Source organism: Vipera berus (assembly GCF_964194415.1).
Source record: "Vipera berus genome assembly, chromosome: 16".
In the NCBI taxonomy this organism is placed as follows: Eukaryota; Metazoa; Chordata; class Lepidosauria; order Squamata; family Viperidae; genus Vipera; species Vipera berus.
Genome location: NC_138219.1, coordinates 7,132,105 through 7,156,050, shown reverse-complemented (window position 1 = coordinate 7,156,050; position 23,946 = coordinate 7,132,105). Strand labels below are relative to the sequence as shown.

General features: G+C 49.1%; 3 protein-coding genes across 6 annotated transcripts; 2 read left to right on the top strand and 1 right to left on the bottom strand.

Annotated features, from left to right (window-relative positions):
- The first annotated feature begins 1,286 nt into the window (after positions 1–1,286).
- On the top strand, positions 1,287–4,417 carry CSKMT (citrate synthase lysine methyltransferase). Its single transcript, XM_081340882.1, has 2 exons — positions 1,287–1,562; positions 2,536–4,417. The coding sequence occupies exons 1-2, from the start codon at positions 1,475–1,477 to the stop codon at positions 3,231–3,233; spliced, it is 786 nt and encodes a 261-aa protein (XP_081197008.1). The 5' UTR covers positions 1,287–1,474; the 3' UTR covers positions 3,234–4,417.
- A 6,924-nt stretch (positions 4,418–11,341) lies between these two features.
- Positions 11,342–13,487, top strand: DMAC1 (distal membrane arm assembly component 1). The gene is made up of 2 exons (XM_081340889.1): positions 11,342–11,596; positions 12,825–13,487. Exons 1-2 carry the CDS (start codon positions 11,386–11,388, stop codon positions 12,875–12,877), a joined length of 264 nt encoding a protein of 87 aa, XP_081197015.1. The 5' UTR covers positions 11,342–11,385; the 3' UTR covers positions 12,878–13,487.
- A 144-nt stretch (positions 13,488–13,631) lies between these two features.
- On the bottom strand, positions 13,632–21,932 carry UBXN1 (UBX domain protein 1). Of its 4 annotated transcripts, none has more exons than XM_081340880.1 (10): positions 21,853–21,932; positions 19,261–19,351; positions 17,903–17,956; positions 17,672–17,806; positions 17,117–17,183; positions 16,473–16,664; positions 15,850–15,901; positions 15,440–15,556; positions 14,905–15,088; positions 13,632–13,934 (listed from the first exon to the last, which is right to left on the bottom strand). In XM_081340880.1, the coding sequence occupies exons 4-10, from the start codon at positions 17,793–17,795 to the stop codon at positions 13,885–13,887; spliced, it is 786 nt and encodes a 261-aa protein (XP_081197006.1). In that variant the 5' UTR covers positions 17,796–17,806; positions 17,903–17,956; positions 19,261–19,351; positions 21,853–21,932; the 3' UTR covers positions 13,632–13,884. The 4 variants fall into 4 exon arrangements, with proteins under 4 accessions (XP_081197006.1, XP_081197004.1, XP_081197005.1 ...); XM_081340878.1 differs by having other exon boundaries at positions 17,685–17,806; positions 21,853–21,926; XM_081340879.1 differs by having other exon boundaries at positions 17,685–17,806; positions 19,261–19,353; positions 21,861–21,905.
- Positions 21,933–23,946: the final 2,014 nt, after the last annotated feature.

Here is a 23,946-nt window from a genome sequence, read left to right as displayed (position 1 = left end):
GGGGTCCTTTTATCTGGGATCTGCCCACAGGTTCTCTCTAACCACGGTGAACCATGGTGTTGGTTTGTTTGCCACCATCATCTACACACACAGAGACACGGACAGGGGGGGAGTCAGTTGCTGTGTTGGGTGGAATAGATCAGAAAAGGATGCAGTTTAAGGCTAGGAGGGGGTGCTCAATTGAGGAGTGGGTTAAAGAGGCTTTAAATGCTCTAAATAGATTTAAAGTTTCGAATCTTGCAGAAATGTCTAAGATTTCTGCTTATTTGAAAGATCATTCACAGGAAAGATATATCTCAGTTTGGAGGAGATGGATAGATTATATTCAGAACAAATATGGGACTAAAAAGTTCCATTTAGTTTACGAGTAGATTTTAGTGGCATATTGTTATTGGTACTTTGTTTGTAGTTATGTTAAAGGGGAGTTAAAGCACATTATGAATTTGGTTAATTGTATATTATGCATAATTTTTATTTAGAATATGATTATTGTAACTATAATCCTGTATTTAGCTCTGGGAAGTGGGGAGGGGGGAAGTGGGCGGGTTTGGGGTGGGGGGGATTTGGGGATATATTGTAAAATTTTGTTTTTGTAAAACTCTTTAATAAAAAAATGCCCTAAATAGATCAGAAAAGGATCCAGTTTCAGGCTAGGAGGGGGGGTGCTCAATTGAGGAGTGGGTTAAAAAAGGCTTTAAATGCCCTAAATAGATCAGAAAAGGATCCAGTTTCAGGCTAGGAGGGGGGGGTGCTCAATTGAGGAGTGGGTTAAAAAAGGCTTTAAATGCCCTAAATAGATCAGAAAAGGATCCAGTTTCAGGCTAGGAGGGGGGGGTGCTCAATTGAGGAGTGGGTTAAAAAAGGCTTTAAATGCCCTAAATAGATCAGAAAAGGATCCAGTTTCAGGCTAGGAGGGGGGGTGCTCAATTGAGGAGTGGGTTAAAAAAGGCTTTAAATGCCCTAAATAGATCAGAAAAGGATCCAGTTTCAGGCTAGGAGGGGGGGGGTGCTCAATTGAGGAGTGGGTTAAAAAAGGCTTTAAATGCCCTAAATAGATCAGAAAAGGATCCAGTTTCAGGCTAGGAGGGGGGGGTGCTCAATTGAGGAGTGGGTTAAAAAAGGCTTTTAAAATATCTTAACAGAATCAGAAAAACCTGTCACTTCTCTTCCTTTTAAAGACCCATACCACACAAAAAACAAACACAAACCCACTGTCTTATCTTTGGTTAGCAACGCTTGCAAGTAAGAAGATCCATGAGCAATCGGTCCATAAATCACTGTGAATGGTGACCGCTGGACAGGCGGAAAGAGAAAACCTTGGATCCTTTCCTAATTGCTTGGGAGGGGAGGGGAAAGGAAAGGAAGGAAAAAAAAAGGGGGGGAGCGATGGAGAGAGAGGATTGTCGTTTGCTGAGCCATTTTTGCTTTCTGCTTTTCCTCCTTGGCTCCTCCTTAGCTCTCCTCCCTCCGAGAAATGGCAGCCACGAAGGCGTTTGCAGAAAAGCTGACACTCCTGATCCAGAGGCTTCCTGCGTCGGTCGCTCCTTATTCTTCCTGGACAGGTGGAGGAGATAAGGAGATTTTATTTTATTTTATTTACTTTACTTTAGTGTCGTTCAGCTTAGGCTTGGTTTAGCTTAATTTCGCTTCGTTTAATTTATCGAATTGAATGTCACCTAATGTTTACGTTTATTAGCTTAGTTTAATATTTTCTTATTTTAATTTGTTTCAATTTCATTTTATTACTTTAGCTTAGCTTAGCTTACCTTCACTCAGCTTCATTTAGTTCATTTAATCTAATTTTTAAACTGGTTTTTTTTAATAGCTTAGTTTAATGTAATATTCTTTTCTTTTCTTCTAATTTTACCACTTTGATTATTTTAGTGTATAGTGTAGCTTACCTTAGCTTATCTTCATTTAGCTTCACTTGTCTAATTTTTGAATTTATTTTTTTATTTTATTAGCTTAGTTTAATGCAATATTTTATTTTATTTTATTTTATTTTATTATTATTATTATTATTATTATTATTATTATTATTATTATTATTATTATTATTATTATTATTATTATTAATTTTATTTGTATACCGCCTTTCTCCCGAAGGACTCAGGGCGGTGAACAGGGCAATACATGTTAAAAAACATGTATTTTCTTTTCTTTTAATTTTCTTTTGTTATTTTAGTGTGGTTTAGTGTAGCTTAGCTTAGCTTCATTTCCATCCGTTGCTTCTTCTGCCTTCTGGTGCTTTGGAGAATAAATTAAACCCCCCCTCCTTCTTTGTGGCAGCCCCTCAAATATTGGAGCCCTGCTATCCTGTCACCCCTGGTCCTTCTCTTCATTAAACTAGACATCCCCAATTCTTGCAACCGTTCTTCTTCGTCTGTTTGCACCTCCGGGGCCCCCGTAATCATCTTCGTTGCTCTTCTCTGCACTCGTATCTGACGCAAAAGGATGGAAAAAATGCCCCCCCTTACGTCTGATTGTGGGGTGCTCACGTTTAATTTCTCTCCATCCCACCCACCCTCTTTGCAGATGATCTGCTTCGGAACATGGACCAGCGGGAAGCCTGGGATCGCTTCTACTCCCGGAGGGAGAAAAACGGGCCTCCCCATCCATTTGACTGGTTCTTTGGCTACAAAGAGATCTCAACGTTTCTCGGCTCCATTCTTGGGGGGCTGCCCCCTGGCCGGGCCCGGGTGCTAGACGTGGGCTGCGGCACTTCGTCCTTGGGCTTGGAACTCTACCGACATTCATCCGTCCAGGTTCATATCTGTTGTCTGGACTTTTCCTCCCCAGCCATCCGGTGTCTCGCTCGGATGCTTCAGGATAGCCCCCCGCCGCGCCACCCTCTTTCCGAGCTGCGGTGTCACTTGGGCGACGCCACCAAGCTCTCCCACCTCTTTGCTTTGGGGTCCTTCCACCTGGTTCTCGACAAAGGGACCTGCGATTCGGTCCTGCGGGGATGCCCCCGGCGAGCGAGACAATTGGTGTCCGAGTGTCTACGAGTCCTGACCCCGGAGGGATGTCTCGTCCAGATCTCGGACGAGGATCCGGATGCCAGGGTGCCGTTCCTGGAAACAGCCGGCGGAGCCAACATCAAAGTCGGGGAGATTGCCAATCTTAATGGCATCTCGTATTATGCTTACATGCTCAGCCCACGGGCTCCAGACCCCTCGGATGTGGGGCAGCCCACCACGGCTCCAAGGAATCCAACTGGCGAGCGGCATTGAGTGAAATCTAACAAGCGCCCTAATACCCATGCATCTTTTATCATACACTCCAGTCGTTTAGTGGTAGTTAATTTGTTTTATTTTCTCAGTCTGAACTCTCCCGAGTTCCCTTTGTGAAGCAAAGTCATAAACACAAGCAATCTCTCTCTCGTTATCCTATCTGTCCATCCATGCATCCTTAGGGCCTTTGTTGAGATCGATCAACTTTGGGGGAACAAGCCACGATTGGCTTGTTTCCTGCAGACCAAGAAGCCATAAAAGCTAGTTTCCTAATGGCAGGAGCTCTGCTCTTAGCACCACAAAGTAAATATGGTGGTTAGTGGAATTCTTGAGTTCAAATACAAGATTGGCCCCTGTTCTAGAGACTTGAGAATACTGCGATATGTTTAAAAAAACAAAAACTGCCATCTCTTGATTTCATTGATTTATTGAATTGGTAGGAACCATCCAGAGTCTTTCAGAGTTGGGCAACATATAAGCATGTTCAATCAATGCAAATTATTATTATTATTATTATTATTATTATTATTATTATTATTATTATTATTATTATTATTATTATTATTATTATTTATTATTATTATTATTTAGAATGCAGTACATCTCTAACTTCCTAACTGTTGCAACACGGTCCCCATTTTCTTGAAAAATGGCCAAGCCAGGTTCTCAAGTCTGATCCCAAAGCCGACTCCACTTTTACAATAAGTTGCAGGAAACACGAGACGGGATCAGCTAAATTCCTTGCAAGATTCTCCCAACTATTTCAACGGAAACCCGGCTGAATTTTAACTTGGCTGAACGGGTGGAAATGTTGCCGTGTGGGTGTAAATCTTTCATTTCAAACCAGTCCTCGGCTTACGACATAATGTTCGTGTAGGAGTTTGAGGAAGAAGAACTAGGGCAAAATGGGGAGGGGGGTAAACGGCCTTCACAATCTCCACGTTGACTCGGCGGTACTAGCCAGGTTTCCCATCCTGGTTCTGGTTTATAAGAGGTTTATGAAAACATCGGCTTGTCCCGTCAGTCGCAGGTTAACAAAGCCAGCTTTGGGTTTTTATACTAAGAGCTCTTCCACGTCGCTTTCAAAAGAGGCGAACCCTAAAAACGGTAAAAAAATAAAAAATGGTAAAGAGTTGAGCGCTATTTGGCATTATTTTATTACAAATATACTTTAAGATACCTTAATCCCCTAGAAGAAGCTCAGTATTTACTTATTATTTGTTAATTTAGTCGTAGCCTCAGGGATTGGGGTGCTCGCTCACAACTGGGTAGTCCTCGACTTAACGGCCAGAGTCGGGACAAGAATGTCTGTCACTAAGCAAAGCAGTTCAATGAGTCATGCCTAATTTTATCAATTTTTTGGCCATGGTTGCAGTCGTTAAGTGAAACTCGTGGCTGTTAAGCGAATCCAGCCTCTCTCCCCCCATTGACTTGGCTCATTGAAGCCAGAAGCATTTGGTGATCATGTGATCCCCGGGATGTTGCCACCATCCTAAATATGACAAGGGCCAAGGGCCCCAATTTTGATCTCAGGATGCAAAGATTGTCATAAGCCCCATTTTTCAATGCCGTTGTTGGTTCAGCCGTTAAATGAGTGGGCGTAAGTCAAGGACCACCTGTAGGACCACAATGGTGAAGCTGGTCAGGGTGGATTTTGGCTCGTGGATGGATTGATAACATCTGGAGGAGCTTCCAAAGAACATCTGGAAGAACTTCCCAGGAACATTTGGAGGAAGTTCCCAAGAAGAGGTTCCTGGGAACATCTGGAGGAGATTCCCAGGAACATAAATAAAATAAATAAATAAATAAGAGATTCCCGGGAACACCTGGAGGTGCTTTCCAGGGGCATCTAAAGGAGCTTCTGAAGATCAGCTGGAGCTTTTCGGGAACCTCTGGAAGAGGTTCCCAAGAAGGGATTCCCAGGAACCTCTGGAGGAGCTTCCCAGGAACACCTTGAGAAGATTGCTAAGGATCCTAGCAAAACAGTGGCCGACCAGCTACTCAAAGGGTCCCAGATGACCTGGACGCCAACCATTCTCCCAACCCCAGGCTCACCAGCCTCCAGTTCCTCCTCCTCCTCTTCAGCCAGGAACTCATCTTGCTCAGCCCCTTCCAGCAACGGGAAGTCCTCCGGGGGCCACAGCAGCTCCCCACTCTCCCCATCGCTCCCTTGGCTGGGCTCCACCACGATGGAGGGCAGACGGCTCTTCTGGAGCACACAAGGCCACCGGTCCGGCTCCTTGAAGCCATCCGAAAGCCTTCCAGCCTTGTCCAGAAGCTCCGGGGGATCCTGGCAGCACATCTCTTCACAGAGAAGGCCCGTGTCCAGGGGAGGACTCTTGGAGAGCTCCCAGCCCAGGTCTTGAGGTGGAGTCAGAAAGTCCTGGGGGAGGGAAGATAAAACACCAAGGGGATCTGCCTGAGAACAGATGGGGCGTTTATTTTATTGTATATTCTATCTATTCTATTCTATATTCTATTTTTTATTATCTGTATTCCACCTTTATTATATTTTACAAATAACTTTTAAGGAGGTGAACGTATCCACTTTCTCCTTGTTCCCCATCACAACAATCCTGTGATGTAGGTTGGGCTGAGAGGGAGGGACTGGCCCAAAGTCACCTAGACGGCTTTCATGCCTAAGACGGGACTAGAACTCCCCGTCTCCTGGTGATCGGCCCAAAGTCACCCAGCTGGCTTTTCACTCCTAAGACCTAGAACTTACTTTCTCTCCTTTCTAGCCTGATGCCTTAACCACTAGATCAAACTGGCTTCTACCTAGCTCAGGATTTGTGTGGAAGTCGATACCGGTGTTGCCTTGAACCGCCGAGGAGGCCGCGAATGAGTTGGGAAAGAGAAGCGGATTGACCCGGAGGGGGCCGTTCCCCTAAAATGAGGGGGGAGGGTCTTTTGCAATCAGGAGAAGCACCCCTGAGCCTTACCTGCCTGTTCAGAGAAGGATCGGAGCAGGTGCAATCTTCTTTGGCCAAGCTCCACTGCATTTCTTGGCTGGCGTTTAGATCCGGCTGGCTGCTCGGCGTTGGATTCGAATCCTGGGCCAGACTCCGATAAGGACTGTGTTCCTCGGCCGAAGTCCTGGGATTCTGACACTTCTGGACAATTTCCATCATGTTCGCATCTGTGGAGGCAGCAAAAAAAACGCAAGCAGACCTCGTTTAGCGTCCGCAATTGGACTCAAGTTGGTCATTTGGTCATTAAGTGGAGCAGTCAGTAAGCGGAAACCGCAGCCGTGCCCAGGACTGGAGTTCCGTTTTCCTTTGCTGGACAGACCCGCGAAGGCGGTCAATGGGAACACCAGGTCACAAAGTGACTTTTTTTCAGCACCCTTGCAACTGCGACTGGTTGTGAAACGAGGCAGTCACTAAACGAGGACGGCCTCTCTTGGATTTTAGCAGCTCACAAATAAAAGCGGAGGAGGGGGGAAAAAAGGTACTATACAACCAAAAAAGAGAAGAACCAGCATCTCACGATCCATATTAAATGCAAATCCATCCGAGGGTGATTCGCTGGGCTCGGCGGCCTGGCTCTCAACCCACCCCACGGCTGGCTGGGGATGATGGGAACCGTGGTGCATTCCTTTCAAGCTACATCGACCATCGAGATAGGTCTCGATTCTCTTTCCTTGGCCGCGGTTCCTGGAAACCATCCTCCCAAGCGCTTTAAGCAAGGATTAGCGGCCTTCAAGAGATAAACGTCCGGATTGATATTTCAAAGAGGCCTTTGGCCTTTTGGCAAGATCATCCTGGGGCAGAGGAAGAGGTCAGCCAGAAGAGGAACCCCCCCCCCCTTTCAGATCATCCTGCTGTGGGGCAACCTTAATAGGAGACAGCTGGCCTGTAGCTTGCCAGAAAGTTACAATTATAATAACAGAGTTGGGAGGGACCTTGCAGGTCATCTAGTCTAACCCCCCCACCCAAGCAGGAGTTATTTGCAGCAACGTTTTGGGCTAAGCTGCAGCTCTGGTGCGTGGCCCACGTGAAACTGGAGGTCCAGCTGCTAAACCAATGTTTTTGAAGTGGGTGATGTTCAGATGCGTGGACTTCAAACTCCCAGAATCCCCCAGGCAGCTTTCAGATACTGCCGTAGAGGCTTGTGCTGCCAGCGTTAGTGGGAGTGTTTTTTCCTTGACTAGGCCGTTTTTCACTGAGTTGTAAACCGACAATGCGGATAAGGCAAGCTGGTTTGTAGGTAAACACCAAACCTCTCTCCCTTCTAGCACTGATGATGTTACCTAGTTGGGTTCCTGAAACGTCTGCGAGAAAACAACCCCAAACCCCAGGCTTGGTTAAAGGCAGATCAGCAAGAGCCTTACCGATGTCCAAACATACCACCCTCTTCTAGTTTGCAAGATCAGAGAAATCAAGAGGGGAGAAAAGGAGATGAATTCCAGCAACTTTTAACCGACACTAATTTTGAACCCCAAGCGTCCCATCTCCATGCATTTCATTTCTTCACCCACCCACCCACCCCACCCCCATTGCTTACCTTTTCTTGAATCAAAACAGCTCTGGTCTAAATTTTGGAAGCCGAAGGAGACACGGGCCCTAACGGCAGCTCATCCTTTGGCCTCAGTCGACTAACTGGGGGGTCTGGAGAAGAATCAGGGCTGGAGTCACCATGTGAAGCGGCCCAGGCGACAATGCCCAGTTTAATCTCCTTCTGAGCTCATGGAAATTTCAGTGAGAGCTAAGGAGCTCAAGGAAATATCGGGTAATCTTCACGGAGGAGGGCGGGCAAAAAGGAGATAAGCCTTGACCCCCTGAGGCGTGGATAACATCGATTATTTGGGAGGCCTTGACCCATCTCCAGCTTCTTTCAGAGAAACCTGGTTAGTGGGCCAACAGCCTGAGCCACGACTGCTGCGCCTGGACTCAACAGAGGTCAGCCAAGTTGTTTAAGGCACGGCTTGTTAACTCAGCCACTTTTATGATGGGTGGACTTCAGCTCCCAGAATTCCCCCTCCAATCCATGTGGACTTCCAGAATTCCCCAGCTGGCATGGCTGGGGTTCAAATCCCAGAATTCCCCCAGTTCCCCCCCCCACACACACACAAGCTTTTTAAAGCACATCTCTGGGCTTTTGAGGTGTTGCAGAGGAAAAAGCGCACATCCAAATAATTCCATTTTTATTTCTTGTTTGAAAAAAATCGGGCGTTTTGTCCTGTGTAACAGAGGCCTGTTACTCGTCCCAGCTTCTGCCAACCTAGCAGTTCGAAAGCACGCAAAAACGCAAGTAGAAAAATAGGGACCACTACGGTGGGAAGGTAACAGCGTTCCGTGCGCCTTTGCTGTCTAGTCATGCCGGCCACATGACCACGGAGACGTCCTCGGACAAGCGCCGGCTCTTCGGCTTTGAAACGGAGATGAGCACCGGCCCCTAGAGTCGGAAACGACTAGCACGCATGTGCGGGGGAACCTTTACCTTTAGACATTGGCTAAATCTAGTTTGTAGGGAAGGCAAGAGGGTTGCCCTGCTTTTCATCTGAGCTTTGGAGGAAAATGTTGAGTTTGGTGCTGGCTTGGAAACTGTCTGTGCAAGAAGCTGGGAGGGAAATCCAGCCTCCTGAAACAGCATTTTGTCAACCTGAGCAAAGAGAAGATGGGTGGACTCCAACTCCCAGAATCCCCCAGCCGGCATGCTTTAGGATGGGAGGACATGCTGGCTGGGGATTTCTGGGAGTTGAAGTCCAACCCTCTTCAAGTTGCCCAGGTTGAGAAACGCCCTTCCAAAGAGTGGCAAAATGCAAATGTGAGACCTGGACGCTGAAAAATAAAATAAAAATAAAGATTCCTCAGGCCGCCACACGAGGGCGCGCAGCACCTGATTAACAAGCTTCTCTTTGTGCTTGAGCTGCATGCTCTGCCCGCGGCGCTCCGCCCGGGCGCCCTTCTGCTCTCTATGGTGTTCCCGTGCCGCTTCCTGTCCCCCATTCCGCTTCCCGGAAGAGGCGCCTCGGCCCGCCGCCATGGCCATCCAGTGGCGCGTCGTCAAGGCGGTGGGCACCGGGGTGGGCATCTTCGCCGGGGGGCTCTTGCTCTTGCAGCTGTGGCCCTCCGACGAGGTGCGGTCGGCGAAGATCAGCAAGGTGAGGAAATAGGCGGAGGCCTTGGCCCGAGGGTGCTGCTTTAAAACACGAGGACTAGCGCCTCGCGTAAAGACCCTGTTCTGAATCACGAGGACTAGCGCCTTGCATAGAGTCCTCACGAAGACTAGCACCTTCCATAAAGACCTTCTTAGTGCCTTGCATGAGACCTTGTTCTGAATCACGAGGACTAGTGCCTTATGTAAGTTCCAGTTCTGAATCAGAAGGACTAGTGCCTTATGTAAGTTCCAGTTCTGAATCAGAAGGACTAGTGCCTTATGTAAGTTCCAGTTCTGAATCAGAAGGACTAGTGCCTTAAATAAGATTGCATTCAGAAATATCAGGCTTTTATTTATGTATTTGTTAGATTTTTTTTATTTCACTCATTAGACTTATTTGCTTATTAGATTCTTATTTCATCAATACCTTCACCACTACACCAAACTGGCACTTTAGATCACCACAGGGACTAGCATCTTAAATAGGATTCTGCTCAGAAACATGAAGATTAGCACCTTAAATAACATATCCTATTCAGAGCCACAAGGAATAGCCTCTTAAAGAAGATCGTATTCGAAACCATGAGAACTAGAATCATTTCTGACTATTTAGGAGAAGAGATGTGGCTTATTTCACAAAGGACAAGCAGTTTGTCCACCTCAGGTGATGTACAGATCAACACAACAGGGATGTCCAAAACCTTTGGTTTGTCTTCCTTACGTCTTTGTTCTCCTTGCAGGAATTCCGGGAGTCCAGTCAGAACTATACGGACACACATCGACAGAACGCCTTGATGATGGAAATCCTTAAAGAGGCTGCAACGACAGAGGAGAACTGGGCCCGGAAACCTTTCTCTTGGAAAAAGTAGCAATGCCTGTGACTCGAAAGAGGCCTTGGGCTGCTTGGGCTGCACAGTGTTGTGACTCTGTAATGAAAAATCATGTTTTTCCTTCGACCCGTTTATTCCTCGGGGTCCTTCTGCGGCTTGCTTGGTAAGCTGTCTTTATAAATTAAAAAGGGCACTTGGAGTGTTATTATGTCTGTGTTTCGTGTCTGACAAAAAAATAAAAAAATGGACCTTAGACAAATGCACGTCCTTAGGGTGGCCCAGCGCTGTCATCCTTGTGTGTTTGCCTGGCTCTTCGAATTCACACATCAAACTGCAACAACAACAACAAAAAGTTTTGCCTGTTGCTAGCTTAGTGTCTGGTTCGTCCTGAAAAGTTTCATTTTATTTAAATTTATAAGCTGCCCGTCTTGCCTAGAGGTGACAAAGTAAAAGAAACAAGGCAAAATATTAACATAGGTTGATCTAGAAATGGATAAAGAGAGATGCTGAAGAACAGAAGTGCTTCTGGTAAGTTAGGTTTACGGTAGAAAAACTGCGGAAGCCACATGCTGGCTGCCGTTTATTGACATTTGCGTATTTGTAAATATATAGTTACTTGTATTTTTATGCAAGGCATTTAGCAACTAAAATTTTCATAGCTGCCCTTTAATAACTTACTTATAAGTTATTAAAGGGCAGCTATGAAAGGGCAGCTACTTATAAGTTATTAAAGGGCAGCTTATTCACATCCCACCAGGCTCAAGGTTGACTCAGCCTTCCATCCTTCCGAGGTAGGTAAAATGAGGACCCAGATTGTTGGGGGCAATTAAGCTGACTTTGTAATAATGCCGCTTGGGGGTGTGTATGAAAGCCCTAATAAGCAGGCATATACATAGAATGAAGGCTGTTGCTAAGCTTGTAAGCCGCCCTGAGTCTTCGGAGAAGGGCGGGATATAAATGGAATTAAAATAAAAATAATATGTGGCTTAACTGGTTAACTTTTAATTGCAATTTAATCATCAGTGCATATGTAGGAAGGAAGGAAGGAAAAGATGGGAGAAAGGGGGAGGAGAAAGGGAGGAAGGAAAAGAGATGGGAGGAAGGGGGAGGAGGAGGAACCTAGGGCAAGAAGCCCTGTTGCCCAACCGGACGTTTATAGAGGTCGGACGTCCTGCCCTGGCGACCTTCCTTTACGCGCTTCCGGCTCGGCCACCTGGATCATGGCGGCCCAGCCCGGTGGCGGCCTGGCGGCGGGGTCCTCCCCGGCGGCCCCCAAGAAGTCCGGCTTCTGGTCCTGCTTCGCCTGCCGCCTCCTAACCGGCGGCGGGCTGCTGGCCTCCGGGGCCTGGGTCTACATGGGCGTCCGCCAGTCCTTGCGGCAAAGGAGGCCCGGGACGCCTTTTGACGTCTTCCGGCTAGCTTTCGCCATCGGTAAGCGGGGCTGGGGGAGGAACATTCGGACGTGCAAGGTTGACACGTGCAACGCCTTTTTGTGCTTGCAGAGCGGAGCTCATTCCCCGCTTGGACGGGTTTTTTTGGGGGGTGCAATGACGCGGCTCGGTCACCAGGTGGCAGGCTTCCCCCGCAAGAATTAAGTATTAAGATTATTAGCAAGGATTGTTGTATTGGTGATATCCCCGCCTTTTATTATTTCTGTAAACGGGGTGGGGGGCGGAGTGTCTGGTGCCTGAATCACGAGGATTAGCGCCTTCGAATGAGATTTTTATTGAGAAATACGAGGCTGTTCTTGTTAGATATTTCCTCTACTTATTTTTTTTCATCCCTCCTTTATTGCTTTGTAAGTAACTCCAGGCAGCAGACAATGCTTCTTTCTCTTGCTCTTTTCCACCATAACAGCCCTGTGAGGCGGGCTGGGTTGAGAGGGAGGGATTGGCCCAAAATCACCCAGCAGGTTTTTTTTCCATGCCTAAGATGGAACTAGAACTCTCTGTCTCCTGGTGATTGGCCCAAAGTCACCCAGCCGGCTTTCATGCCTAAGGTGGGACTAGAACTCGGCGTCTCCTGGTGATTGGCCCAAAGTCACCCAGCCGCCTTTCATTCCTAAGGCAGGACTAGAACTCACCGTCTCCTGGTGGTTGGCCCAAAGTCACCCAGTCAGCTTTCATGCCTAAGGTGGGACTAGAACTCGGCGTCTCCTGGTGATTGGCCCAAAGTCACCCAGCCGGCTTTCATGCCTAAGATGGAACTAGAGCTCTCTGTCTCCTGGTGATTGGCCCAAAGTCACCCAGCCGGCTTTCGTGCCTAAGATGGAACTAGAGCTCTCTGTCTCCTGGTGATTGGCCCAAAGTCACCCAGTCGGCTTTCATGCCTAAGGTGGGACTAGAACTCGGCGTCTCCTGGTGATTGGCCCAAAGTCCCCCAGCTGTGTCTCGTGACTAAGGTGGGACTAGAATTCCTAGTCTCCTGGTTTCTAGCTTCACTTACTAACTAGACCAACGTGGCCTGTGATATTTTCAAAATATTTTTACTATCTATCTTAGTGTCAATATATTATCAATAGATTATGGCGTTGGATTTATACAGCTGTCCATCCCGGGGGTGGGGAGAAATAATTCTTTGCGGAACAACACAAATGATCAGTCCGCCAACTTGATTGCGCCCACCCCCCTTGCCGACAACTATTTTTGTGTCTTTTCAGGCATTTCCACTTGGGCAGTCATAGTCATCATAGATCCCATCCAGCCGAAATGAAACGGGAAAGGCCTACTTCATCAGCCAAGGTTTTCCAATACCTAAAAGGGGGAACACCTTTCATTTTGGGGTTGGGGTATCCTGGAATCCGCATGAAGACGGGACAGAAACGTTGCGGGTTTTTAATCTTCCATGGAAAATGGCTGCTTGTTGTCGCAGGCGTGTCCTTTTTTGTTGTTTCCTGTGTCAAAACGGTCAGTCACGATTCTGAGCGATCATCTCCAAGAAGGATGTGGACCTGATTATCTTCAGTAAATGGAAGAAGCTATATTTCCTATATTTTATTATATTGTAGGAAAATAATGCTTGTTTGGGTAAATAGAGGGGAAAAAAACACTTCTAGTTTTGCCTTGTGTGTTTTGTGTGTCGTCTCTCTTTTTGCTCAGCCCGTGAAACTGATCAACGTCAGGGGTCTTCAAACTGAGCCCTTTTGTGACGTGGACTTCCAACTCCCAGAATTCCTCAGCCAGCATGCCTGGCAGAGGAATTCTGGGAGCTGAAGTCCACAAGCAGGGGTCTTCAAACTTGGCCCTGTGCGAGTTTCAAGCTGCAATCCTGCCTCCTCCTCCCGAGGCAGTCTACCTCACGGTGCCAGGTATTCTGGGGACACACAACTGTGTGTGTGTGTGTGTGTGTGTGTGTGTGTGTGTGTGAGAGAGAGAGAGAGAGAGAGAGAGAATTTGGGAAGGGTTGCCTGCCGGCAGATCGGATCCAGCTACCTGTCCAGCGAAAAAGAAAACCCAACAACAGCACGCCAGAGTGAAGAGGTTTTATTTGGGCAGGGTGGGGGGGGTATCCAATTGCAAAACGTTGGGTCCTCTACAACTCTTCTACCCACACAGTGCCTGTTTCGGTATCCCTGGGTCAAGGGCTGCTGTTTCAGAGTCTCTGGGGAGAGGAGGGGCTGGCGCGCTACGGTGGCACCCGGTGGCCAGAGGTTTAGGTCAGCCTCCGTCAACCGGCACGAAGGAGGGAGAGCCGCAACCATTGCAAGCCGAGAGGGGCGCTCAGCTGTTGCCCTTCTTCGCCACTATCAACACAGCGGAAGGCACCAACCCTGGAGACAAGAGAGGAAGGGGGGGGGGGGAAATATTTATGTTTATGTTACTTATATGTAAAGGTGTAGATCTACACATATGTTGTATATAGTATGTTTAAATATGTAAGTGTACACTTTGAGAGCAAGCAATTAAATTTCATTTTTAATGTCTGCTGTTGTGCCTACGGTAAAAAATGACAATAAATGCTATCATCTATGTGTTTCTATCTGTATCTCTGTATCATCTATCTACCTATCTGTATATCTATTTCTATATATCACTATCATCTATCTAACTCGCTCGCTCTATCGCTATCTATATCTGTATCTATTTATTTCTGTGTATCACTATCAACTAGCTCACTGTTTCTATACATCTCTATCTTTATCATCTACCTATCTGTATCTATATTTCTATGTATCCCTATAGCTAGCCAGCTCGCTCTATATATCTGTATGTATCTATATCGCTATATATCTCTCGCTATCTAATCTATCAGGGACGCGGTGGGTTAGGACGCTGAGCTTGTCGATCGGAAGGTCGGCAGTTTGGCGGGTCGAATCCCGAGTGCCGCGTAACAGAGTGAGCGCCTGTTATTCATCCCAGCTTCTGCCAACCTAGCAGTTCGAAAGCACGTAAAAATGCAAGTAGAAAAATAGGGACCACTCCGGTGGGAAGGTAACCGTGTTCCGTGCACCTTTGGCGTCTAGTCATGCCGGCCACATGACCACGGAGACGTCCTCGGACAAGCGCTGGCTCTTCGGCTTTGAAACGGAGATGAGCACCAGCCCCTAGAGTCGGAAACGACTAGCACGCACGTGCGGGGGAACCTTTACCTATCTAATCTATCATATCTATAGCTCTTATATATTTTACACACATGCACAAACGCCTGTCTATTTAATGCTGGCAGTCTTGCCCGGCATTTCAGGAGCAAAGGCTGGGAGGCAAAGCATGGGATGCCTCCGGCTTGGAGCCCAAACTCACCCAGCTCCTGCAGGGGCTTCTCCATGTCGTCCTCGGTGAAGACTCGCCGGGGAAAACTCGTCAGGAGGTGAAAAGGGTCTTCGCCGCCGTCTTGGCGGTTCAGCTCTACGTAAAGCCGCACGGCTGCCAGTTGCTCCTTGGCTTTGAAGGTGTGGGTCAGGGAAGTGCCATCCAGGAGTCTCACCTGCCGGAGCGAAACACCAGTCCTCGACTTAACGACCACAATGGAGGCTGACGTTTCCGCTGCTAAGTGAGGCAGTTGAGTTCTGCCTCGTTTTGACGGCCTTTCTGGTCACCGTTGTTAAAGTTAGTCACACGGCTTGTTAAGCGAATTGGGATTCCGCATCGACTTTGCCGGTCAGGAGGGCCGCGAAAGGGGATCATGTGACACCCCCTGGGACACCGCGACCGTCATCAATAGGAGTCACTGACCAACAGTCCCAATGTCGGGTCACGGGATCACTGGGGACGCCGCAACAGGCATTCAAGTACGGGAAACGGGGGAGCCAAAGGCATCCGGATCCAAGTCCCTTACCTGGATCTTACACTGGTCGTATTCCCGCTTGGGGGGCTCCTGGCTGGGGGAGGAGATGAGCGCGGGGTCCACTGGCTCAGGCAGGGCCGAGGTCTGGGTGGCGCTGCTGCAGCCGAACTAAGGGGCAAAAACCAGGGAGGTGGGGGGCAAAAGTCACCCGCCAGGCTGTGCAATCCCTAAGCCAGAGCCTCTTAACTTTGAGAAGGGTGGACTTCAACTCCCAGAAGTCCCTAACTAGGATGAGGGAGGGAAGGAAAGAAGGGAGGGGGAAAGGGAGGGAGGAGGAAAGGGAGATGGGGGAAGGAAGGAAGGGAAGAAGGAAGGAACAGGGAGAGAGGGAGGGAAGTAAGGAGAGGAAGAAAACCGTAAGACATTAAATAAGTTTTTTAAAAAACATTTTTTTCCCTCACCTTCTTGGCCCTCTCGGCCTTGTCCCGTTCAATCTTCTCTCGCACTCGCTGTCTGAAAAAAAGGAGCAGGGTGTTGTTAACGCTGGAAGGCTCCCCTTACCCATGGCAGAGTTGGGGGGCAAGGGGGGGGGGAAATGACAGCCACCAAAGCTGGAGATCTTGGAAGGATGGGAAGAACCTGGAAAAGGTGGGGGGGAAACGTGGGATGAACCTGGTGGCAGAGAAAGCAGAGGGACAAAGCCCTTTTACCCAGAATGCAATGCTTCAGTTCCCCTCCTTTCCCCCCGGCCCACAATTGAGCTGAATTCAGCTTCCCGGCAGCCAATACGGCCATGACCGAGGGATGCTGGGAGGCGTAGTCCAAGACAACCCCCCCCTCTTGTTTAAGCAGAGCTGAGAAACTTTGAGAGGGCTGGACTTCAACTCCCAGGATTCCTCAGACAGCCGGCAGAGGTCCAAGCCCCTTGAAGGCTGCTGGCTGGGGAATCCTGGGAGTTGAAGTCCGCCCGTCTTAAAGAGTCAGAAAGGCGGAGGTTGAAGAATGAGATTTGCCCCTGGATTCCTCCCGGTTTACACGCCCGTGCTCTTCTACACCCGGCGCACCCCCACGGCCCCTCCCTCACTTGGCCAGCTTCTCCTCCAGCTTCTCCCTCCGCCGCTCTTCGGCCAGCTTCTTCATCTCGTCCTCCTGCAGCTTCTGGCGGAGGAGCAGCAACTCCTGGCCTTGCTTCCGGCGCTGCTTCTCCCGCTCGATGCTCTCCCGCTCCTCCCGCTCCTCCCGCTCCTTCTGCTTCTGGGAGATCAGCTCCAGCATCCTGGAGGGGGGGGGAGGAGGAGGAGGAACCGTTGGGGAGGGGCTCAGGGGGCACAGCTGCCTTGCCCCCTCCAGCCCGGGAGGGAGAACAGACGGGAAGGAAGGAAGAGCAAGAGGGAGGGAAGGAAGGAAGGAAGAAGGGGGAAGGAAGGAAGGAGAGGGAAAGAAAGAGGGAGGAAGGAAGGAAGGAGGAGAAAGGGAGGGCAGGAAGGAAGGAAGAGCAAGAGGGAGGGAGGGAGGGAGGGAAGGAAGGAAGGAAGGAAGGAAGGGGGGAAGGAAGGAAAGGAGAGGGAGGGAGGGAGGGCAGGAAGGAAGGAGAAAGGGAGGAAGGAAGGAAGGAAGGAGGGAAGGAAGGAAGAAGGGGGAAGGAAGGAAAGAAGGAGAGGGAGGGAGGGAGGGCAGGAAGGAAGGAAGGAGGAAGGGAGGAAGGAGGGAAGGAAGGAGAGGTCAAACCTTTTCGTCTGTTCCTGCTTTTCCTCCTCCGTCAGGGGACGCTGCGTCTCTCCTTCAGCCAGCTCATCTACAAGGGGCGGGGGCAGAAAGAAAGTTCATTTATGGCTTTTTCAAGGGACCGGGCAAATAAAAACAACAATCTACTGCTGACTCTACAGGTGGTCCTCGACTTACGACCGCAATCAAGTCCAACATTTCTGTCACTAAGTGAGACGTTTGTTAAGCGAACTTTGCCCCATCTTATGACCTCGCTTGCCACAGTCATTAAGGGGCAATCCCTGCAGTGGTTAAAATTAGCCACACGGTTGCTAAGTGGATCTTGCCTTCCCACGTTGACTTCGCTCGTCAAAAGGTCGCGAAAGGGGAATCGCGTGACCCCAGGACGCCGCGACCGTCATAAGTACGAGTCAGTTGCCGAATGACTGAATTTTGACCACATGACCACAGGATAACTGCAACGGTCGTAAAGTGTGAAAAACGGTCCCACGTCCCTTTTTTTAACGTCGTAAGTCGAGGACCACCTGTGCTGAGGGCCCCCCCAAAACACACACACACAATTTGTTCTGACCCGATCCACCCTGCACCGAATCCGGCGTCGTTGTTTCAGGGGTTTCCTCCGCGCCCAGAACGTGGCCTTGCGGGGCCACGTAAGGATCGTCCAGACCGGGGTCGTTCTCATGTTCCACCAACCTGGGTTGAAGAGAGAGGCGCCACTCAGAAGGGAAAAGGGGAGGAGGGAGGAGGAGGGCGTCTGCAGAGAAAGGGACGGGAGGAGAGCATACCTACCAATCCATGGCCTGTTCGATCCCCTGGTTCCCGGTCAGCGCCAGGGCCTTCTCCCTGGGGAACAGAAAGCATGCAATTCAACACACACACACACACACACACACACCATGGAAAGCCAAGGATTTTTCACCCCGTTTTCCTGCTCTCCCCCCGTTCCACCGTTCTGACAGCTCCTTGAGGAACAGAGAAGGTCGCAAGTAAATCAACAAGGAAGATTCATGCGGCGATGCTTCATTGCTGATGGATTTGCAGCTCGGGGTTGAACTGAGGGGTGCTTGGTGCTCTCTGAGCTGGGTGGTTTTCTTGAAGACGTTTCAAGACCCAACTAGGCATCACCATCAGTGTTAGAAGGGAATGGGGATTGCAGAGGAGGAGGAGGACTGTGAGATCCTTGGTGCTCTCTGAGCTTGGTTTTCTTGCAGACGTTTCATGACCCAACTAAGGAACATCATCAGTACTAGGAGGAGGAGGAGGAGGAGGATCACTGTAGGGTCCTTAATGCCCTCTGAGCTTGGTGGCTTGGAGATGTTTCAAGACCCAACTAGGGAACATTATCAATGCTGGGAGGGAGGGAAAGAGGGGTGGGTGTGTTACTTTATATACAAGTAGCTTGCGGGACGCGGTGGCTCAGTGGGTTAGGACGCTGAGCTTGTCAATCAGAAGGTCAGCAGTTTGACGGGTCAAATCCCGAGTGCCGCGTAGCAGAGTGAGCGCCTGTTACGCGTCCCAGCTTCTGCCAACCTAGCAGTTCGAGAGCACGTAAAAATGCAAGTAGAAAAATAGGGACCACTCCGGTGGGAAGGTAACGGCGTTCCGTGCGCCTTTGGCGTCTAGTCATGCCGGCCACATGACCACGGAGACGTCCTCGGACAAGCGCTGGCTCTTCGGCTTTGAAACGGAGATGAGCACCGGCCCCTAGAGTCGGAAACGACTAGCACGTATGTGCGGGGGAACCTTTACCTTTACGTTTGCCTTTAGTGTTGTCATTTTACAACTCAATAAACCACAAAGCAATAAACAACCATCTAACCAAGAATACCCCCACCAACACTGACAGGGCAAGCCACCGTCTCCTCCCTCCTAGCACGGATGATGTTCCCTAGCTGGGTCATGAAACGTCTGCAGGAAAACCACCCAGCTCAGAGAGCAGCAAGGATCCCACTCTTCTGTTTTTCCATGTTTTCTCCACATCCTGCTGCTTCACAGCCTCAATAAAAATCCAGCTACACTCGTTTAAAAAACAACAAAAAAACACCCCCCCCCCAAAGCTACAGGTGTGCATTTTCATAATCCGATTGCTTAAATAAGCCGGAGTCCTCCCACATGTATTCCCACACTTTTTCGGGATGGAGACATACGCTCGGTTCTGTGGGAAGCCCATCTCAATTAAACTTTCCAGCGCTGTGTTCTCCATCAGGCCGGCCTTACAACCGTCACTGCCAGCAAATTCTGCAAAATAAAAATAATAATAAAAAAAGACATTAGGCCTTTGAGACGCTGTGGGTTTTATCCGTCAAGATTGTATTTCAGTGGAAAATGTGTGTGTTTGTCCTTAATGCAGCCTTCCCTGGTTATGCATGTATATAGCATGTCTGTATGTGTGTCATGTATGTGCACTTTTGAGAGCAGGCAAGAGAATCTCATTTTTAATGGGTTCCAATGTGCCCACAGTAAAAAAATAAATAAAAAAAATGTGTTCTTAGGATTCTGCCCTCACACATGTTAAAATTTTTCTTTACCTGAGGCTCAAAAATATTAGATTCAAAACTTAACATTCTCTCATTGCAAAGTTGTTGGTTTTTTTTTGTGGCCGGATATATAAGCTCTTGACCTGAAGGCGGTTCTGTTAGAAGACAAAAATTCGCTCCTAAAAAGACAAAAATGTTGAATTTCCAGCTCCCGATCCCACTTTTTATGTATTAGGTTTATTTAAATTGCTATGCCACCCATCTCATTACCCAAAGGGGCACCAAGCAGAGAGCAAAAATCACCCTGCAAAACACTCTTTCAGCCTTTGCCCTGAGGATTTGGGGCGACACCCTCCCTACCCCCCTACCCCCCAAAAAAAACCCACAGGGGTTGATGGATCTCTCGATAAACGGATCCCTCATTTGGGGAGGGAAATCACCCAGGCTGAATCTCAGCAAAAGCAACAGGGATTGCGGCAGGCGTCAACTTCCCTCCGTCCAGTACGCTCCCACCGAGAGGGCCTCCTCAGGGTGCCACCGGTCAAAGAATGCCGACTGGTGGCCCCCAGGGGGAGGGCCTTCTCTGTGGGCGCGCCGGATTTATGGAACCATCTTCCGGTCGAGTTCCGGATGGCACCTGACCTCCGCTCCTTCCGGCGCGATCTCAAAACCTACCTTTTCGAACAAGCTGGCCTGGCCTGATGGGATGGGGTTGGGTTTTACTAATCTGTTTTAACCTACTTTTAATGTGTTTTAACTTATTCGTGGGCATTTCCTTTAATTGTTTTTAATTTTTGTATCTTGTTTTTTTGATACGTATTGCCCTGTTCACCGCCCTGAGTCCTTCGGGAGAAGGGGCGGTATACAAATTAAATAAATAAATAAATTGTCGAGGAGATCTCGATTTAAATCCCTCTTTGCTCACGATGGGATAAAATGAAAGTAGAACTCTCTCTCTTTCCCCTAAGGGGAAAAAAACCCCAAGAATTGCATTCTTGATGATTAGGAGAAATTTTTGACTTTTAGAGGAGGGTGGAATAGCTTGGAGGTTTTTAGCGTGTTCAGTTGCTGGAGGAAAGAAGACTTTGGCTGAACAGGATAAAATCTATTTATTGATGTGGTTGTTTTGCTCAGGGGCTCAATGGCCCTCCCCAAATATTAACTAGATATCATCATCATCATCATCATAATATATAAAGTTGGAAGGAACCTTGGAGGTCATCTAGTCCAACCCCCTGCTCAGGCAGGAAACCCTATACATTTCAGACAAATGGCTGTCCAACTCTCTTCTTAAAAACCTCCAGTGTTGGAGCATTCACCGCTTCTGGAGGCAGGTGGTTCCACTGGTGAATTGTCCTAAGTGTCAGGAAATTTCTCCTTAGTTCCAGGTTGCTTCTCTCCTTGACTAGTTTCTTCATCTGACTAGACATCCCCAATTCCAGCAACCGTTCCCTGTATGTTTTAGCCTCCAGTCCCCCAATCGTCTTTGTTGCTCTTCTCTGCACTCTTTCCAGAGTCTCGACATCTTTTTTACATCGTGGTGACCAAAACTGGATGCAGGATTCCAGGTGTGGCCTTACCAAAGCATTGTAAAGTGATAATAGTACTTCACTTGATCTTGATTCTATCAAGATCATATTAATTGCATCCCAGATATTTGGCTCTCTCTCTTAATCTGACCCCAGTATACATGATTGTGCAGAGGAAAGCAGGGTGTGTGTGTGTGTGTTTGTGTGTGTATGTGAGGGATTTCTATTGGGGGTGGGCCATTCCCCATACAGAATGGAGCCCCCAACCAATGGCTGGGCTGGCAGAGGAGGATGGGTCTTGTGATCCAGCCCAACTCGGGGGGGGGGGCAGAAGCCTCGGAAGCGGGTCGGGGGGGGGAACCGGTGGCAAGACGGCTGCCTCCCCCCCAATGGAAAACCCCCACCCAGGGCCGGGGTGGTGGCAGGCAGATAGGAGAGGACTGGCTGCAGATCGGGGGGGGAGGTGGGGTGATGGGCTTTGTAGTCTATCCAGACTTTGGGATGCCAGCCCCGGCGGGGCAAAATGCAAAAGACCGTCCTCCCACCCAGGCGGAGGGAGGGAGGTCGGGAGGTCGCATTAGCCTGGCCGGGGATGATGGGCTAGGCCGGGGGCCCCTCCGGCCGCGGCAAGGGACGATGGGCCTTGTAGTCCGGCCTCGGGAGCAGCCCTGGAGGAGAGCCCCGCTCTTCCCTCCGCCCGGCCGGGAAGGGGAGACGGGTGCGAGGCTCTTACCGGCGGCTCCGGCTCGGCGAGGAAGCGGGAAGCGGCGGCGGCGAGGGAGGCCCCGGAAGCGCCAGGCTGTTTGGGTCACGTGGGAGGGATTGCCGGAAGAGCGGACGGCGGCCGCGGAGGGACGCGACGCGCCGCCCACGAAGCTTCGCCTTCGCTCCGGCGTCTCTTTGCTGCCCCCTCGCGGCCGCTCGCTTTTTTTATTTTATTCCACGACAGTCTCCAAACTGAGGTTTGGCTTAGTGGCGGTTTATTGAAAGCGCCCCCAGGGGTTTTTTTTGCAAGACGCCCCCCACCCAAAAAAACTACGATTGGCTAAAATAGAGGCTTATTGAGCGCAGCATTGCCCTAGGCTGGCGTTTCTCAACTTTAGCACTTAAGATTTGTGGGCTTTTAACTCCCAGAATTCCCCAGCTAGGCAAGTCCCAGAAGTCCCCAATCCTCATACTGGAGAGGCATTCTGGGAGCTGAAGTCCACAGCTCTTAAAAGTTGGTTGTCCCCTTGGTAGGTCAGCGAGGACTGGAAATACGTAGCGATGGTGATTGACCGTCTCTTCTTGTGGATCTTCATTTTTGTCTGCGTCTTCGGCGCCATCGGGATGTTCCTCCAGCCTCTCTTCCAGAACTAGGCCACCAACTCCCTCTTGCAAATAAACCATAATCAGCCCACTTCCCATGGTGGCTAAGGGTGGTTGTCTTCTGCATCAGGAGGGAGAAAGGGACGCCCCCCCGTGGTTCTTCCCAGGGAACACCATTTCATGGGGCTACCAAGAGGGGACCAAAGACCTTGAACCCAGCCATCTCTTGGCCCTTGGTGGAAGGCTAGGGAGACAGACAACTTGAGGAGAACCTCAACAAATTCTGGAAGGGGTTCTTTGTTGCTCTGGAAAGGCCTGTTGACCAACGGGATGACCTGGTCAACCAGCTGAGCAGACCTCCTTGCAACGGGGGTGTCCAGTCACACATCCCTGCCCTATGGGGACCAGCTTGAGTAGCAAGGAACAGCCGAGAGAGAAGTTTCTCCTAGCCAAGGTGGTCAAACCATATCCCTTGCTACCCTTAGGCCCTACTAAGAGGTGGCTCTTGGGAGGATGGGTGGTTTCCCCAAACCTTTTCAGGAGCAAGCTGGTCCCACCAAGGATGGAAGACCTCCATTTTGGAGGAGGAGGAGATGGACCAATGGTGGTGGAGACACTTCCTGCAGTTTCAGGAAGTGCCGTTGGGCATTGTAGATTAGTCCTTCTCTCCAAAATAAACAAACCATGGCTTGGAGACCAGTTATGGGGTATTAGCTCCCAACTCAGGAAATATATTTATATATATATTTATGCTTATATCCATCTTTCCTGGACGTCTCCATGAAGCTGCAAGAAGAATGGGTTTTGCAGCGGCAAATTAGCTGTTACCGAATGATCTACAGGTAGTCCTCAGCTTACCGACCACAATCGGAATCAGAATTTGCACACAAAGCGAGGCAGCGGTTAAGCAAGCCGCACTCGCTTTTACCACCATTTTGTTTTGCTGAATCAATTTAGTGTTGAACTTTAATCATCTAAGATTCTGGTGTTTGGGCATGGGAAATCTTCTGAACTACAGCTTAACCGATGGTCCTGATCCCTTGTGCCTAAGGACAGCTTGAATGGAAGCAACGGAATAGCTTCAGTTTTCCAAAAGTTGACGTGACAAATCCCCCCCTCTTCCCACAGCATTTTTCTAGGCTTAGCACCCTAAATATAGAGCCCTAACCTCATCTTTGTTGACTTCTTAAAGGGCAGCTTTATACCACAGACTAACCCAGACCAAAAAGGCAGTCCCTGGAATCTGAAATCTTACTCAAGAAGTTCAAAAACCATTTGGGGTCCCCCCCCCCACCGATTGTGAGAGATTTTCTCAAAGAGATTTGGAGAGTTCGTATTTTTTAAAAAACTTTTCTTTCCCATTTCATTTTACAAAAATATGTCTTGCCATTTGGGGTTATTGCCAAACCTGCCCAAGCCAAGTCCCCAGGAAAGAAAGAGTCTCAAGTCCATTGGGTTGAAGCAACAGGTTCTTTTATGAAGGGTTAGAGGTGGCAGTAAAAACAAGGCAAGGTCTGAG